Below are 18,267 nucleotides of genomic sequence, written 5' to 3'. Positions count from 1 at the left end.
TTTGTGAGTGCAGCAGTGTTGGTGTGTTTGTGTGTGAGCTCAGCAGTGTTGGTGTGTTTGTGTGTGAGCTCAGCAGTGTTGGTGTGTTTGTGAGTGCAGCAGTGTTGGTGTGTTTGTGTGTGAGCTCAGCAGTGTTGGTGTGTTTGTGTGTGAGCTCAGCAGTGTTGGTGTGTTTGTGAGCTCAGCAGTGTTGGTGTGTTGGTGTGTGAGTTCAGCAGTGTTGGTGTGTTTGTGTGTGAGCTCAGCAGTGTTGGTGTGTTTCTGTGTGAGTTCAGCAGTGTTGGTGTGTTTGTGTGTGAGTTCAGCAGTGTTGGTGTGTTTGTGAGTTCAGCAGTGTTGGTGTGTTTGTGTGTGAGCTCAGCAGTGTTGGTGTGTTTCTGTGTGAGCTCAGCAGTGTTGGTGTGTTTGTGTGTGAGTTCAGCAGTGTTGGTGTGTTTGTGAGCTCAGGAGTGTTGCTGTGTTTGTGTGTGAGCTCAGCAGTGTTGGTGTGTTTGTGTGTGAGCTCAGCAGTGTTGGTGTGTTTGTGTGTGAGTTCAGCAGTGTTGGTGTGTTTGTGTGTGAGCTCAGCAGTGTTGGTGTGTCTGTGTGAGCTCAGCAGTGTTGGTGTGTTTGTGTATAAGATCAGCAGTGTTGGTGTGTTTGTGCCAGATTTCAAGATGCTGTTTGTGTTTTGTGTCTGATTTCAGGGCAGCGTTTGTGCTTCTGTGACTGAGTTGAATGTTGGTGTGTTTGTGCCTGATTTGAGGGGTGTTTGTGCCTGATTTGAGGGTGTTTTTGTGTTTGTGCCTAGTTCCAGGACATGCTTTGTGTTTTGTGCCTGATTTAAGGACACTGTTTGTGCTCCCTGCCCGGTTTCAGGGCTGTCTGTGCCCGGTTTCAGGGCTATTGGTGCCCGGTTTCAGGGCTGTTTGTGCCCGGTTTCAGGGCTGTCTGTGCCCGGTTTCAGGGCTGTCTGTGCCCGGTTTCAGGGCTGTCTGTGCCCGTTTCAGGGCTATTGGTGCCCGGTTTCAGGGCTGTTTGTGCCCAGTTTCAGGGCTATTGGTGCCCGGTTTCAGGGCTGTCTGTGCCCGGTTTCAGGGCTATTGGTGCCCGGTTTCAGGGCTGTCTGTGCCCGTTTCAGGGCTGTCTGTGCCCGGTTTCAGGGCTGTTTGTGCCCAGTTTCAGGGCTATTGGTGCCCGGTTTCAGGGCTGTCTGTGCCCGTTTCAGGGCTATTGGTGCCCGGTTTCAGGGCTGTCTGTGCTTGGTTTCAGGGTTGTCGCTGCCCAGTTTCAGGGCTCTCTGTGCCTGGTTTCAGGACTGTTGGTGACTGATTTAAGGGCTGTCTGTGCCTGGTTTCAGGGCTGTTTTTGCTCTCCCCACAGCTGTTCCAGAGGCCCAACGCCCTGGCAGTGCAGCAGCTTACAGCAGCCCAGCAGCAGCAGTACGCCCTGGCTGCTGCCCACCAGCCACACATAGGTGAGTCTGCCTCTCCTCCTGCCTATTCCACTGCCCTTCTCCTGATCCATGGAGAAAACACCAGGGGAAAAAGGACTGGGAGGGTTTCAAGTGTATTTTACAGCTGATAATCAGTGCGTGGGCAGAAGTGCGTTGTTACAGATTTGCTTGTGGGTGTCTCTTGCACACTTGAGAAGCCTTTTAAAGGTGTTCTCTGAGTGGCAGGACTGTCACTCTCACTCCCCTGAGGGTGCTGGTCAGTCAGGAGAGGCTTTGGAAGTCTCTGAGTGAAGCATAAGTCAGGGTGACAGCAGAGTGAAGGGAAATGCACAATTTAATATCACAATTGAATGCACAAATTAATCATCACATTAATATGAATTTGCTGTCAGGGGTCTTATGAGTTAAAAATGTAATTTATGCAAACACATGATTGATATAAAAAAATTATTCATCAAATATATTTATTTACTGGGAATAAAGCACTTAATCATGTGTAGAAAACCAGGAAAACAATGCATTAATGTTTTTAGCACAATAAGCAATTTGTGGTAGTTCTTCCTGCCCAAAACACCAATGTAAATGTGTTGGGGCTCTCCCAGCTCTGTGCTGTGCCCTTGTGTGCTCAATGGAGTTCAGAGATTTAAATTATTCAGCTTTTTAACTTCCTCCCCTTCACCTTCACCTCCCCTGCACACCCCTCTCCCGCCCACCTGGGCTTTCTCTAATGATTAAACTGTCCCCTTGCAGAGGGGCAGAATGTTTTTCCACTCCTGAGCCCTTTCCAGACTGACCAGTTGGAATGCTGGGATCCGTGGTGGGCACGGAGCTCAGCATGGGGTGCTTTGGGTCCTGATTTACTCGCTGTAGGAAATACAGAGTAGTAACAAGCTGCAGTCTCATAAACAGGCTCTGTCTGCCCTGCAGAAGCACCTGAGCTGTTGGATATAAAGGATTTTACCTCTTAAGGAGCATTAAATCCTTGGAATTGGGGTTTTTTAATGCCAGATCTCTCCTCTGCCCATCAACACTCACATGTTGTTACTCCCTATAGAAAACCACCCATAAAAAGCTTAAAACCACAAAACCAGCTGGAGTTTGGTGCTGCCCAGGCAGCAGCAGCGGGGTTGTGGTGGGGCTGCAGTCCTGTTGAGTTTGTTTTCACTGACAGGAATGTTTTCAGCAGGTTTAGCTCCTGCTGCCTTCGTTCCCAACCCCTACATCATCAGCGCGGCGCCTCCGGGGACGGATCCCTACGCGGCCGGGCTGGCGGCAGCTGCCACGTTAGGTGAGAAATGCCAGCTCCCCCTGCATTCCCAGCCATGCCCTGAGCCCTTCCAGCTCCCTGTGCCCTCCCAGCCATGCCCTGAGCCCTTCCAGCTCCCTGTGCCCTCCCAGCCATGCCCTGAGCCCTTCCAGCTCCCTGTGCCCTCCCAGCCATGCCCTGAGCCCTTCCAGCTCCATGTGCCCTCCCAGCCATGCCCTGAGCCCTTCCAGCTCCATGTGCCCTCCCAGCCATGCCCTGAGCCCTGTCAGCTCCCTGTGCACTCCCAGCCATGCCCTGAGCCCTTCCAGCTCCCCCTGCACTCCCAGCCATGCCCTGAGCCCTTCCAGCTCCCCCTGCACTCCCAGCCATGCCCTGAGCCCTTCCAGCTCCCCCTGCACTCCCAGCCATGCCCTGAGCCCTTCCAGCTCCCTGTGTCCTCCCAGCCATGCCCTGAGCCCTTCCAGCTCCCTGTGCCCTCCCAGCCATGCCCTGAGCCCTTCCAGCTCCCTGTGCCCTCCCAGCCATGCCCTGAGCCCTTCCAGCTCCCTGTGCCCTCCCAGCCATGCCCTGAGCCCTTCCAGCTCCCTGTGCCCTCCCAGCCATGCCCTGAGCCCTTCCAGCTCCCCCTGCACTCCCAGCCATGCCCTGAGCCCTTCCAGCTCCCCCTGCACTCCCAGCCATGCCCTGAGCCCTTCCAGCTCCCTGTGCCCTCCCAGCCATGCCCTGAGCCCTTCCAGCTCCCTGTGCACTCCCAGCCATGCCCTGAGCCCTTCCAGCTCCCCCTGCACTCCCAGCCATGCCCTGAGCCCTTCCAGCTCCCTGTGCCCTCCCAGCCATGCCCTGAGCCCTTCCAGCTCCCTGTGCCCTCCCAGCCATGCCCTGAGCCCTTCCAGCTCCCTGTGCCCTCCCAGCCATGCCCTGAGCCCTGCCAGCTCCCTGTGCCCTCCCAGCCATGCCCTGAGCCCTTCCAGCTCCCTCTGCACTCCCAGCCATGCCCTGAGCCTTCCAGCTCCCCCTGCACTCCCAGCCATGCCCTGAGCCCTTCCAGCTCCCCCTGCACTCCCAGCCATGCCCTGAGCCCTTCCAGCTCCCTGTGCCCTCCCAGCCATGCCCTGAGCCCTTCCAGCTCCCTGTGCCCTCCCAGCCATGCCCTGAGCCCTTCCAGCTCCCCCTGCACTCCCAGCCATGCCCTGAGCCCTGCCAGCTCCCTCTGCACTCCCAGTCATTCCCTGCTCCAGAGCTGCTCTGGATCTGGGACTCTCCAAGGGAAACCAGCATTCTGTGGGAGAAGAATTGGTATATTGGTGTGGCTCTGAGTAAAACCAGAATTAGTCATTAAAACTGGAGATGAAATGGGATAATTTTTGTTTAAGGTTCCCAGAGCAAAAGGGAAGGGAACTGCTCACAGAACAAATATTGCTCCGTTTTTGGGGTGTTTTGGTGACTGACAGTAGCAAGGAAAACCTCTGAAAACAAACTTTTGAAAGGCTGGAAAGAAGCAGGATGTGTTTCCTGCCAGGAAAGTTGTGTCTCCTTTCTGTTCAGCTTGTGGTGCATCCTGCAGATGATCTCTTCCCTGAAATTCTCTTGGGAATTTCCAGTTCCCAGGAGGTGAACACATCCATAGCTGCTGGGGCTCATGCTGGGAACATGCCCTTTTCCAGATGGTAGCAAAGATGGAGCCTCTGCTCTTTCTGCAGGATCTTCCTCCAGCCATTCATGTATCAGTTCCCAACTCCCTCCCAGCTGTCACAGCCAGAACTGGTGATTCTGGAGGTGCCAGCTCTGTGCCACAGCTTATCAGGTACTGTGAGGGACACGGTGAACGTTGGACTTCTGCTGGGGATGCCATAACGTTCTTGCCCAAGTGCTGGGGACAAAGCAGGAACGTGCTTTAGGAGAGGATTTTTAAAGGAGCAACATGGTTTTAGGAGAGGATTTTTTACAGGAAGAACAGGATTTTAGGAGAGGATTTTTAAAGGATGAACATGATTTTAGGAGAGGATTTTTATAGGAAGAATGTGCTTTTAGAGGAGGATTTTTCTAACCATGCCTGGCTTTCCTTGAGCAAAGTAGAGAGAATGTTCTGTGCTGCAAGTGAACACTACTCTGTTTGGAATGGGGATATTTGTGGGGGCTCTCACTGCTGCCACGCTCCACTTACAGCTTGTGAACTCACTTCAGTCCTCTCTCTTTGGGTGGCTTGTACCAGATCAAACCCACAGACCTGGGCTGTGTGTGCCTGTGACACTCTGTGGTTTGGGACACAACTTTGGTCAGCTCTTACAAAACCCCTGCTGAGCTTTTGAGGCCATCGTGGGGTCAGCTCTGAAACGGGAATTCAGCCAGTGCTGCCCACTTGGGTGGAGCTTTTAGTGGATCATGCAGATGTGTGTGAAGAACTTGGATTAGAATTTGGGCTTTGGCCTGGGAATTTGGGCTGCTGGGAATTTCGTGCTGGGATTATGCAATGCCGTGGGGAGATTGGGTGGAGGCAGCACCACGGCGTTGGCGAACGAGTGACGCCGTGATTCCATGGGACAGAGCCAAGGGCAGAAGCACAAGGACATTCCTGCTGCTCCAGGGCTTGATAAACCCTCCTGGGATGGGGAATGGAGCAGGGAATGAATGAGCTGAGCTGCTGCTGGCCAATACCAGAGGGAAGTTCAGTCAGGGCTCGGCAGGGAGGAGCTCCAGAGCATTGGCAGCCCCGGTTCCAGGCAGGGGAGGAGATTTGTGAATGATTCCTGTACAAAGAGGCTCTTGCCTGGCCTTTCTGCATGACCTCAGGGCCTCCAGAGCTCCTTTCTGGGCAACAGCAGAGTGCAGAGGAGCAGCAGCTTGATTTCATAGAAAGACCACATGGAACTGGGCCACGTTTCCAGGAAATACCAAGTGTTGGCCACAATTTTATTTTCTTTTTCTCAGCTCTATTAAAGCTGAGCTACCTGAGCTTTTGCAGCCTCTGACCAGGAGAAAACCCCATCTAGGCTGTGCTTAACTTGGGTTATACACATTTGAACTGGAAATTACAGCCCAAGGATACCTAAAGCATCCCAAAACTTGGCATCAGGGCCTCTACTTGAGTAATTCTAAATTTATGACTCTTAGAAGAAACAAAACAATGTGTAATGTGCTGGGTGTATTTATAGTGTTACACCACTGAAAAATAGGAGTTATTTTAACCCTCTCATCAGGCTTTGGACCCTAGAAATGGCAAGGTAAACTCCATGTTGATGTTTATTTCAGAAAAGCATATTTCCTGTCTATGCCTGAGAGGTTTGAGAACCCTTTTTTTCTGTCATGACTGAGAGCAGCACTGGGGGGACGTGAGGCAATTTAAATGTTTATACAAAGCCAAAAAGCCTCCTTGATGTGCCTGGGAGTGTTAAATTGGGAGGACTTGAAGGAGCTTCTGAGATGGAAGAAATGAGTTTGGAGTTGTTGAGAGTTTATTGCTCACAGTTCCTCTCAGAGCAGAGAGGAAACTTTGATGTGTGTTTTATGGCAGAGATAATCTGTCAATTAAAGTTCTGCCATTATGGCAGGTTTGTCATGATTGTGAGACTGGCAGCTCTAGGATAATGCTCTTCTCTTCCAACAATAGCAGCATTTTAAAGAACAAATTTGAATGCAGAGGGAAGAACTTCCTAAAAAAACCCCTCTCATTTAGATTTTAAACTGTGGGGAAGATACTACTGCCTTTGAATTGCCTTCCATCATTTGAGAAAGATGTCACTCAAAAAACTGAAAATTTGCCTTTTTTTAGGCCAGTTGGGAAATGATTCCCTCTGGGGTGGAGTGTTCCAGGCAGCAAAGCGCTCCTGCTCTTTGTGGAGAGTGGATGAGTGCTGGGATAACCTGGGCACAGGAGAAGCAGAGCCTCCCACAGCGAGTTCTGGGACTTTTTCAGCCTGGGTGGAATGATCAGGCCCGTGGTGCTGAGCTGGAGCAGGTGTGGGTGTGTGCACAGCCCTGCCAGGCTGGGGTTTGGCAGCACCTGCAGCTGGCCGTACCCCAGGCTCCTCAGCAGGGCCAGCCTGGGCAGCACCTGTGAGCTCAGCTGCTCGCTGCCGTCCCTAAAGAGCAGCACCCGGGGTGCCGTGCTGGGAATTGAAAAACCACTGGGAACGCCACGGGGATCACCCCACGGATCACTGGGAATTAAACGGGATCACCCCACAGATCACTGGGAGTGCCACAGGGATCACCCCACAGATCACTGGGAATTCAAAGGGATCACCCCACAGATCAGTGGGAATGCCACAGGGATCACCCCATAGATCAGTGGGAATTCCACAGGGATCACCCCACAGATCAGTGGGAATGCCACGGGGATCACCCCACAGATCAGTGGGAATTCAAAGGGATCACCCCACAGATCACTGGGAATTAAACGGGATCACCTCACAGATCACTGGGAGTGCCACAGGGATCACCCCACAGATCAGTGGGAATTCCACAGGGATCACCCCACAGATCAGTGGGAATTCAAAGGGATCACCCCACAGATCAGTGGGAATTCAAAGGGATCACCCCACAGATTACTGGGAATTAAATGGGATCACCTCATAGATCATCGGGAATGCCACAGGGATCACCCCACAGATCAGTGGGAATTCCACAGGGATCACCCCACAGATCAGTAGGAATTTGAAGGGATCACCCCACAGATCAGTGGGAATTCGAAGGGATCACCCCAGAGATCAGTGGGAATTCGAAGGGATCACCCCACAGATCAGTGGGATTTCCACAGGGATCACCCCACAGATCAGTGGGAATGCCACAGGGATCACCCCACAGATCAGTGGGAATTCGAAGGGATCACCCCACAGATCAGTGGGATTTCCACAGGGATCACCCCAGAGATCAGTGGGAATTCCACAGGGATCACCCCACAGATCAGTGGGATTTCCACAGGGATCACCCCACAGATCAGTGGGATTTCCACAGGGATCACCCCACAGATCAGTGGGATTTCCACAGGGATCACCCCACAGATCAGTGGGATTTCCACAGGGATCACCCCACAGATCAGTGGGACCTGCTGGGTTGCTGCCTGCAGCCTCTCCGAGCTCCTGGGGCAGCTGGAGGTGCTGCCGCTGCTCCTGAGCCCTGGCTGTCCTGCAGGACAGGTGGGGCTGGGCAGGCTGGGGTGAAGCTCAAACCCCTCGGTGATCCCAGGCACGTCAGTGACGTTCAGGGCACGCTCCCAGCTGGATTTGCTGATGTTCCCTGCAGGGAGCAGCTCTGGCTCTCCAGGGGCTGAGTGTGAGACACAGCATGGGCAATACTCACCTCCAGAGGTGCTGGAATTTTTCTTTTCCCAGGAATGCCCAGCTCTGATGAGTGCAGGAGCAGGTGCAGCATGTCCTGGAGGGGGGAGCAGCTCTGGGTGCTGCAGGGTCTGGCAGTGATGCCACGCTTGCCCTCACTGAGAACTCTGTTCAGTAATGAGCCTCTCTCCTGTGCTCGGAGCAGCTGAGCCAGACTCGCAGCCCTTTCAAACCCAGCTGCTGCAAACTTCAAAATCTCCTCTGCTTTTATACACCCTAGGCTTTGGCAGCAACCTCTGCCTAGGAGAAAAGCCCATCTAGGCTGTGCTTGGTTGATAATTAGAGCTGAGACTAAAATATCCCAGAGAGATGCCCAGATTTTGCCCAGATGAAGGGATTGCAGCAACTTCCAGCAGCCTGAGGGCAAATGCAGGTTAATGGCTTGCATTAAAATGGAGCAGTTGCAGCTCTTGCCCTGTTGGGTGCAGGAGAACCCTGGGAGTTGGGGTCTGATGTGCATTCAGTGATTATAAACAGGTTAAAATCACTCCCTGCTTACCTGTCTGTGCCTGCCGAGGCACCACAGGCACCACCTTCGTGGCACTGATTCATTTGCTGTGGGGTTTTTTTCCCATTTTAGCTGGCACTGCTCATGAATTTCCAGGTTGACAGGTAAGAAATGAGTGGTTGCTGCTCCAGATCTGAGTAGGAGAAACAGATCAGCCTCTCTGATTCTGTAAATCCAGCAAGGATGGGCTTTGGGGTGAGATACAAATCGAGGTGTTTAGCATCTGCCTGGGATTAGCCAGCACCTCCCTGCTGTGCACAGAGCTGGGCACCTCAGTCCTAAATTTGGGGAAAGCACAGTAGTTACAACCAGAGTAATATAATGAGAGTAACTCTTACATGTTTGAAATACGAAGTTAATATTTGGCACAAAACATGGAATGAATGTTCCGAAGTGTGGATGTGGGAGCAGGAGCTCATCCAGCTCCTTGATATTCTGCAGGAGTTCAGCTAAGCCTGTTACTGTATTAAAAAATCAAGAAGAATGGAACAAAAACCAAAAGGAAAAGGGACATCCAGGATTTCCCCCTGTTGTCACAGCCAGGGTAACACTGAACACTGTTTGCACCTCCCTTTTTGTGTCCTCCCTCATTTTGCATGGACTCACAGACTTGGGCAGAACCCACGTGCTGAGTGTCTCTCTTTAAAAAGAAAAAATCCTGGTTTTACTCCAGACAGGACCAAGGTTCTCTAAAGATTTGTTTAGTCTGGTGTCACACCTGACTCTGGCTCTGCCTGAGCCATTCCTGCTGTGGGGAGGGAGCCTTGGAATGGGGGGGATGTATTTGGGAATCAAAGGGAACACTTCTCCTTTTTTGTTGACCTTTCCTACAGATACCAAACAGTTGTATTCAAAAATATTATTGGATTCCCATCTGTGTTATTGGCTGGGGAGGGCTCTTCCCTCCAGCACTGAAAGACTCCTCATCCTTATTCTAACTGGGATTATGTAAGGAGAGAGGCTGCCATTCTGCTATCTCCAAATTTCTGTGGTGTCCTGAAACCTGATAAACACAAGGAATCCTCAAAAATGAGGCCTTTTCTGCTGCTCTCCAAGATTATTATTATTATTATTATTTTTAAGCCTCTTAAGTTTGAGGAAGGGATGTGAAATTTGAGGAGGGAATGTAGGAAGGGACAGGATCATGCAGCCTCTTTTAGGGGAGATTTGCAAATGCAAAGCAGGGCTGGAAAAAGCATTTTAATACTTGAGGGTTGATGCACTCCAGCTGTGAAGGGGGTTTGGTGATTTGTTGAGGAGCTGAAGGTGGATGGCAGTGAGCTGTGAATGTCAGCTGGGATGAGCAGTCGATCTCTATGCTTGAAACATGGTTCCTCTGTTGGGCCTGGAGATTTTTGTTCCTTCTCTATAAAACCAGGGCACACCAATAAAAACATGGAATCACTGCTGGCAGAGTTTGACCTCATGCAGTGATGAAATTCCAGGTCTGACTTGAAACTGTATAAAATGTGTGACCCAAATGCCAGATCCCTCTGTGTTTGCAGAGAGTTTCACACAGATCCCATTAAACCAGCCACGATGAGCTGGTGTTTTTGGGGTGCTGTGTGCCCCTTGTCCCCCCAGGAGCTCACCCTGCCCGTGCTGTGTTCCAGGTCCAGCTGTGGTCCCTCACCAGTACTATGGAGTCACTCCCTGGGGAGTTTATCCTGCCAGCCTCTTCCAGCAGCAGGCGGCCGCCGCCGCCGCCGCCACCAACTCAGCCAGCCAGCAAAGCACGCAGCAGACGCAGCAGGGCCAGCAGCAGGTAAGGCCTGGGCCCTCCTGGCCTTGGGGTGGGGAATGTCCTCAGCTGGGAATGACCCCCAGGGATCGTGGATTGCAGCCCTTGGCCCTGCACAGACCCCCAGCAATCCCAGCCTGGGCATCCCTGGCAGTGCTGTCCAAACCCTGCAGCCTCGGGGCCATCCATGCCCATTTCCGTGTCCACTCCTATTCCCATGCCCCCATTCCCATGCCCCCATTCCCATGCCCCATTCCCATGCCCCCATGCCCCTTCCCATTCCCATTCCCCTTCCCATTCCCATGCCCCCATTCCCATTCCCCTTCCCATTCCCATGCCCCCATTCCCGTGCCCATTCCCATTCCCGTGCCCATTCCCATGCCCCCATTCCCATACCTGTTCCCATGCTGATTTTCATTCCAATGCCCATGCCCTGATTGCCATGCCCATTCCCGTGCCCCTTCCCATTCCCCTTCCCATTCCCATGCCCCCATTCCCATGCCCCCATCCCCCTTCCCATTCCCATGCCCCCATTCCCGTGCCCCCATGCCCATTCCCATGCCCCCATTCCCATGCTCCCATTCCCGTGCCCATTCCCAAGCCCCCATTCCCGTACCCCTATTCCCATACCCGTTCCCATGCTGATTCCCATTCCAATGCCCATGCCCTGATTGTCATGCCCATTCCTATGCCCCAATTCCCAGTCCCGTTCCCCTGCCCCCGTGCCCATGCCTGCTCCTGTGCCCACTCCCATTCCCCTGCCCATTCCCTTGCCCATCCTCGTGCCCATTCCCTCTGGGGGAACAGCATCAGGGAGAATTTCTTCCCAGAAAGGGTGATGGGACAATGTAAGGGGATGCCCACTGGAGTGGAGTCCCTGTGCCTGGAGGTGCTTAAGGAGAGCCTGGATGTCACTTTGTCACTCGGTGCCATGGTCTGGGTGACAGGGTGGTGTCAGCTCACATGTTGGACTTGCTGATCTCAAAGGTCTTTCCCAGCCCAGCTGATTCTGTGTAAAACCCACCCCAAACCTCCCCTGACACACCTCCAGCCATTCAAAACCCTGATTTTTTCCATGACTGATCCTGACCTCAGCTCTGAGTAGTTTTAAGTGAGGAGAAAACCCTTTGGTCTCTCCTAAAGACAAAGGGACAGGAGCCATCTGTACATTTATAATTTAATTTATCTGCCATGCACGTGGAGAGTGGCACGTGTACAGGGGTGATGGTGAATTACAGAGTGTCAGTGCTTTAAAACACCAGTGGGTCGGGCTGGGAATGGCCTGAGCTGTGCAGCAGCAGACCTGTGGTGCTGCTGGTGTGTGAGGGGGAATCTCCAGGAGCCAGAGCTGGGCTTCAGCCCCCTCAGCAGCTCTCCTGTCTAGTCCTTGGTGATGGAGGTGGCAGAATAAAGAGCAACTGGCAGCTGAATCTTTCAGCTCAGAAGGTGAAAACCCTTTGAAAATCCTTTGAAAACCAAACCCCAGTGTCAGGAGGTGTTCTAAGGCCTTTACAGATGCAGCAGGCATGAGCTGAGAAAGCTTCTGCAAAGGCTCAGGCTATTAAAATAAAATATCTCAGTGCCACTGGCCTTTATGGGATGTTTCATTACTTTTATGGCCGTGGAGCAGGCGTGAGTGGGGTCGGGAGCGGGGTTTGGAATGCAAACCTCGCTCTGAGGGGATGCAGTAGGGATTGTTTGCATTAAAAGTGCTGAGGCAGAGGCTTTGGGAACCTGGAGCAGAGTGTGGACACTTGATTTGTCACCCTTGTGACATCTTAATAGCGTGTTAATAAAACCCACCAGCATTGCAGTGCTGCAGTCTGCACCCCCTGGAATTCTTGGCTCCCAGAGATTGCCTGGGCTGGGGGGTTCCTGTTGGGGATGGAGAGAGAAAGGGAGACTGATTCAGTGATCAGAATCTGATTTTATTGTGGGATACAAACACTTAGGTACTGTTTTAGGGAGACTAGTAATGTGTACTACGATGATTAGGTTAAAATCACATACACAGACGTATGCATATAACAACATCTCTTGCTTGCAGAGTTCAATGGGATTTTCTTTTTTCTGGTAAATCCGTCTGATTGAATCTTCTTGCAGTTTAGGTCTAATTTTCAAAGTTCCGTTTGCTTTTGCCAAGGTTTTCTGTTACCAAATCTCGTGTTAGCCAGGTCCACAGTCCATCATGTGTCTTGTGTGCCCCACCATAGCAATAGGTTCCTGTGCAGGCTCTGGCAGGCTCGGGGGCACATCCCACTCAGTGAACCTCGGGATCCTCCCCAGCCTCTCCGTGCACAGAGTCAGTTTTTGCTGTTAATAACTCGAGCAGGTGACACCCACGATGTCACCTCTGCAGCAGGATGTGCTGAGGACGCAGGGCTGGCTCGTTTAATAAGCTGAGCTTGCAGATTCCTGCACCAGCTCTGAGCGAGGCTCTGCCAAACCAAGCCTGTCCCCGGTAATTGCAGGTGCTATCATCCCTTCTGAGGGTCCCCCACCGCCGCAGCTCGTCCCTACAGACCCCACTGGGGGCTCTGTGGTCATGATTTCTTGTGATTTAAGTCTTGTGTCACCAGGTCTCTGCCCACTACAGGAGCTGATGGCTTGGAGACACCCAGGTCACCTCCTGTCACCCGACCCCAGCTCCTGAACTGGGCTTTGTAAGGTTTCTGCTCAGGGGCTTTTAGTGGGGCTGTGGTGGCAGGGACCAAACGTTAGCTGGGGTGGGCAGGTGTCTTGTACACACTTCTGGCAGAGGATGAGTGTTGGAGGTGGATCAGGGAATTAGAAAGGTTGGAGAAGCTCTCTAAGGACCATTGAGCCCAAGCATTACCGCAGCACTGACCCCTGTTCCAGGCACCACTCCGTGTGTGATTTGCACCCTTCAGGGATGGGGGCTCCACTCCTGCCCTGGGCAGCCAGTTCCAAAGCCTGACCACCCTTTGGTGAAGGAATTTTCCCTGCTGTCCATCCTGAGCCTGCCCTGGCCCAGCCTGAGGCCGTTCCCTCTCCTCCTGTCCCTGTTCCCTGGAGCAGAGCCCGACCCCCTCTGCTGTCCCCTCCTGTCAGGAGTTGTGCAGAGCCACAAGGTCCCTTCTGAGCCTCCTTTTCTCCAGGCTGAGCCCCTTCCCAGCTCCCTCAGCCCCTCCTGGGGCTCCAGCCCCTTCCCAGCTCCCTTCCCTTCCCTGGCCTCGCTCCAGCCCCTCCAGGTCCTTTTTGAATGTGAAGAAAAGCGAATTAAGAGCAAAGGAGAGAAGGTTTCCCCCCTGGTGCTGCTCCTGCTCCTGCTCCTGCTCCTGCCTGGTGACAGTGGCTCTCTCCTGGATCCAGAATAACCCCGTGGCTGTTCTGTCCTCTCCAGGTGCTCCGTGGAGGAGCCAGCCAGCGTCCCCTGACTCCCAACCAGAACCAGCAGGGCCAGCAGACGGATCCTCTGGTGGCCGCCGCCGCCGTCAACTCCGCGCTTGCCTTCGGCCAGGGGCTGGCAGCAGGAATGCCAGGTACCAGCATTCCCGGGCCAGGGAGAGCCTGGGGAACGGCATCTCCCAGGGCTGCCTTTGCCTGGCACCAGCAGTGCCTGCATGTGTTGTTTTGGGGGTTCATTCTGGGGTTGGGTGTGTCCCCAGCTGGCAGCACTGAGGGGTCACAGGTGACAGCAGTGTTGGCTCCCTGTGCTGGCATTGTACTCAAGAATCGATGGCTCCTGTGGAAAATCACCTCCAGATTTTTCTGTGGATCGTGCAAGCTTAAGGGATCTGTATTTTAAACCTCAGAGGTTTCTGAGTCCCTTTCATTCATCTCAGCTCTCCATCCCTGCCAGGTGCATGACTTAACAGGGGCTTCCTTCCATGATTGCTCTTCCAAGAGGCTTAAAAACAGGGAAAGAAAAGGGATAAAAGAGAGCAGGGTTTAGCTCTCATTTCTAGCTCTTCATTGGAGGAGCTGCTGTAGGAATTCTGACTCTGATCCCTGAGGCTTTGGGGTAAAATGCAGCTGAAATTCAGTTATTGAGGACATTATTGTGATGGCAAAGCACAAAGCTGAGCTCATTAGAATAATGTGCAGATATGTCCTGCTGGTCAAATGGAAGGAAAAATGGATTATTTGGGTTTCAGGTCTCCTTGCTGGCACTGTCACGTCCTTGTTAATTGGGTTTTTCCGTTGTTTAAGAAGAATGTTGCAGTATTAAGTTACAGAGTGAACTGTGCAGATTTCCAGCAGTCTGCAGATTTCCTTTAATCTCTGTTATTTGGGTTGTATTTGCAAAGCAAATACACACGTATATACAATTATAGATGTATGTTTGTACCTGTATTTGCAAAGCAAATATTCCCAAGGAACATTCTCTTAGTGACCCCCCCCCACCTTAGAGAATCACTCACTACATTTAATTTTATTGTTTTCATTTAATGTAGAATTCCCTAATGTGGTGCCTAAATCACTGTATTCTGGAGTCTGCTGCTGTGTGTATCACCAGCATTTATGAGAGTTTATTTACATGCATTAAAGAATATTTTATGGTACCAAAATACAGAATACAGAAGTGGAAGTTCCCGGTGGGTGCACCCTGGCAGCCCCAGCTCTGAGCAATCCCAGCACATGTTGTGCATATCATGGAGCACAAATGGAGCTTTTGTATTTTAAACCCTTTTTTAGCTGAATTTGCACTGGTGACAGTGTAATAGAAAAGATTCAGGGGGCAAAAAATCTTTGCTACCTGCAATTCTTAGTGTAAAATCGTGGACATTTTTGGGGGAAGCAGGGCTGTTCTTGCTTCTATTTTTCCCCATTCAGCTTTTCCTTTAAAAACCCTCTTGCACTGCACTCACCTGGACATGACTGATGTGTTTGTCACCTGCCCTGTCACCTGTGCTTGCCTCTGCAGGTTACCCAGTGCTGGCTCCTGCTGCTTATTATGACCAAACAGGAGCCCTCGTGGTCAACGCCGGCGCCAGGAACGGCCTGGGGGCTCCCGTGCGCCTGGTGGCCCCTGCCCCTGTCATCATCAGCTCCTCTGCAGCCCAGGCAGGTGAGTCCTGTCCTTCTCTGGGTCAGGCAGGTGAGTCCTGTCCTTCTCTGGGTCAGGCAGGTGAGTCCTGTCCCTTCCTGCTCAAGCAGGTGAGTCCTGTCCTTCCCTGCTCAGGCAGGTGAGTCCTGTCCTTCCCTGGGTCAGGCAGGTGAGTCCTGTCCTTCCCTGGGTCAGGCAGGTGAGTCCTGTCCTTCCCTGGGTCAGGCAGGTGAGTCCTGTCCTTGTCTGGGTCAGGCAGGTGCGTCCTGTCCTTCCCTGGGTCAGGCAGGTGAGTCCTGTCCTTCTCTGGGTCAGGCAGGTGAGTCCTGTCCCCTCCTGCTCAGGCAGGTGAGTCCTGTCCTTGTCTGGGTCAGGCAGGTGAGTCCTGTCCTTGTCTGGGTCAGGCAGGTGAGTCCTGTCCTTGTCTGGGTCAGGCAGGTGAGTCCTGTCCTTCTCTGGGTCAGGCAGGTGAGTCCTGTCCCGTCCTGCTCAGGCAGGTGAGTCCTGGTCCCCACAGTGGTTCAGACAGGTGGCTTCAGGTCCCTCCAAGTGCCTGCTTTGTCCCCAGTGTCCCCACCCCTCCGTGCTCCGCTGGCAGTGATGACAAACTTGCCCTCACTGAGATCCATCCAGGGATTGTTGTTGAGAAACATCCTCTGTGCTCAACTTGGGCTGAGCCTCCGGAGCACCCACGGAGAGGGGGAGGAGCAGGGACTGGAATGATTTTGTAGAGTTTCATGGCAGGTGTTTAAATTTGTCCCCTGGCACCAGCTTTCCTACCTGCTGGAGCCTTCAGAATTCCCAGTGGCTCCAGGGAGAGCCCAGAGCCCCTCCAGGGCCTGAAGGGGCTCCAGGAGAGCTGGAGAGGGACTGGGGACAAGGCCTGCAGGGACAGGACCCAGGGAATGGCTCCCACTGCCAGAGGGCAGGGATGGATGGGATCCTGGGAATTGGGAATTGTTCCCTGGGAGGGTGGGGAGGGGCTGGGCTGGAATTCCCAGAGCAGCTGTGGCTGCCCCTGGATCCCTGGCAGTGCCCAAGGCCAGGCTGGACACTGGGGCTTGGAGCACCTGGGACAGTGGGAGGTGTCCCTGAGTTGGAACAGGATGAGTTTTGAGGTCCTTTCCAACCCAAGCCATTCCCTGATTTGTGCTTTATCATACCACCATGCCTAAAATGGCCTTTGCCATGAGTTGCTTTGGCATTTTTTTGGGTTCCTTGGGAGTTCAAGGCTTTTAAAAGGATTTTCAATCTGTTGGTGTGAGCAGTGCCTGCCAGCACTAGGCTCAGATTATGAAATGGGCCTTTTAATTGTTTTCTTGTAGCTCTTGTTTATTTTGCTTTTTCTTTAGCTTTGGAACTGGCTGAAAGCCAAAAGTCCTTGGGTTCAATGTTTTTGACACTGCAAGTTTATGTTTCATGTGCTGAAAGATCATTTCAGTTATTTCAGAACTCAGGTTTCTTAACTGGCCCTTGTGAGTGTAGGGCTGCACTAACTGGACTCTTGGATCTTTGGAGAAAGAACCATTCCTGGTTTTGATCTGTGCAGCTCCAACAGCACAAGAGCAGCAAGAACAGCTGGGCATGTCTGGGGGCTGTGGGCAGCTCACTTCGAACAGATTTATGCAGAGTTTGGTCCTGAAAGAAAAAAACCTGTAACAATTCAAAGCGACCTGCTAAGTTTTAACTTCAAGAAGTGTGTTGAAAATGGATTTTTTTCAGTGGCTTTTCCAATTTTTTCCCATTTCTGTGTCCCGCAGCCGTGGCAGCGGCCGCGGCGTCGGCCAACGGAGCAGCAGGAGGGCTGGCAGGGACCACCAACGGCCCCTTCCGGCCCCTGGGCACGCAGCAGCCGCAGCCCCAGCCCCAGCAGCAGCCCACCAACAACCTGGCCTCCAGCTCCTTCTACGGCAACAACTCCCTGAGCAGCAACTCGCAGAGCAGCTCGCTGTTCTCGCAGGGCTCTGCCCAGCCTGCCAACACCTCGCTGGGCTTCGGCAGCAGCAGCTCCCTGGGAGCCACGCTGGGCTCGGCGCTGGGCGGCTTCGGCACGGCAGGTGAGGGGTGCAGGGCAGGTGAGGGGTGCAGGGCAGGTGAGGGGTGCAGGGCAGGGGAGGGGGGCAGGGCAGGTGAGGGGTGCAGGGCACGGCAGGTGAGGGGTGCAGGGCAGGTGAGGGGTGCAGAGCATGGCAGGTGAGGGGTGCAGGGCACGGCAGGTGAGGGGTGCAGGGCAGGTGAGGGGTGCAGGGCAGGTGAGGGGTGCAGGGCAGGGGAGGGGGGCAGGGCACGGCAGGTGAGGTGTGCAGGGCAGGTGAGGGGTGCAGGGCAGGGGAGGGGGGCAGGACATGGCAGGTGAGGGGTCCAGGGCACGGCAGGTGAGGGGTGCAGGGCAGGGGAGGGCTGCAGGGCACAGCAATTGAGGGCTGCAGGGCACAGCAGGTGAGGGCTGCAGGGCACTGCAGGTGAGGGCTGCAGGGCACAGCAGGTGAGGGCTGCAGGGCACAGCAGGTGAGGGGTGCAGGGCCGGGGAGGGGTGCAGGGCACAGCAGGTGAGGGGTGCAGGGCAGGGGAGGGCTGCAGGGCACAGCAGTTGAGGGGTGCAGGGCGCAGCAGGTGAGGGGTGCAGGGCCAGGGAGGGGTGCAGGGCACAGCAGGTGAGGGCTGCAGGGCACAGCAGGTGAGGGCTGCAGGGCACAGCAGTTGAGGGGTGCAGGGCACAGCAGGTGAGGGCTGCAGGGCACAGCAGTTGAGGGGTGCAGGGCACAGCAGGTGAGGGGTGCAGGGCCAGTGAGGGTGCAGCTTTCAGTGCTGCCAGCCGGGGGTTGTGTACAGATCCCCAGTGGGACAGGGCTGCTGAGGGACGCCTCTCGAGCTGTTCATTTTCCAGTCTCATGACACGGTTATGACGTGGGAAGACGCCAGAAGCTCACGTCCCTGGCAGCAGACACAGAGCTCAATGTTACAGCTCA

The 18,267-nt window shown here is 53.6% G+C and overlaps 1 protein-coding gene, 1 long non-coding RNA gene and 1 other non-coding gene across 9 annotated transcripts in view; 2 read left to right on the top strand and 1 right to left on the bottom strand.

Annotated features, from left to right (window-relative positions):
- PUM1 (pumilio RNA binding family member 1) overlaps nt 1-18,267 on the top strand; it is an 89,217-nt gene that overhangs the window by 46,341 nt on the left and 24,609 nt on the right. For 5 of the 7 annotated variants that reach the window (XM_068172922.1, XM_068172919.1, XM_068172920.1 and 2 more), the window contains exons 8-13: nt 1,363-1,456; nt 2,619-2,723; nt 10,160-10,311; nt 13,652-13,790; nt 15,176-15,319; nt 17,059-17,355. In XM_068172922.1, the coding sequence (XP_068029023.1) occupies nt 1,363-1,456; nt 2,619-2,723; nt 10,160-10,311; nt 13,652-13,790; nt 15,176-15,319; nt 17,059-17,355 (931 nt within the window). The remainder of the gene's footprint in view (nt 1-1,362; nt 1,457-2,618; nt 2,724-10,159; nt 10,312-13,651; nt 13,791-15,175; nt 15,320-17,058; nt 17,356-18,267) is intronic. The other 2 variants (XM_068172921.1, XM_068172918.1) reach the window with 1 other exon arrangement.
- On the top strand, nt 8,109-8,193 carry LOC137462531 (small nucleolar RNA SNORD103/SNORD85). Its single transcript, XR_010993717.1, has one exon. It is a non-coding gene; the product is annotated as a small nucleolar RNA SNORD103/SNORD85 (small nucleolar RNA).
- Nucleotides 8,551-15,187, bottom strand: LOC137462492 (uncharacterized). Its single transcript, XR_010993706.1, has 4 exons — nt 15,120-15,187; nt 14,008-14,158; nt 12,091-12,162; nt 8,551-8,824 (listed from the first exon to the last, which is right to left on the bottom strand). It is a non-coding gene; the product is annotated as an uncharacterized lncRNA (long non-coding RNA).

This window comes from Anomalospiza imberbis, chromosome 25 (genome assembly GCF_031753505.1).
Source record: "Anomalospiza imberbis isolate Cuckoo-Finch-1a 21T00152 chromosome 25, ASM3175350v1, whole genome shotgun sequence".
Classification (NCBI taxonomy): domain Eukaryota; kingdom Metazoa; phylum Chordata; class Aves; order Passeriformes; family Viduidae; genus Anomalospiza; species Anomalospiza imberbis.
The sequence above is the reverse complement of the archived record's forward strand: the minus strand, read 5'-3'. Positions and strand labels throughout refer to the sequence as shown.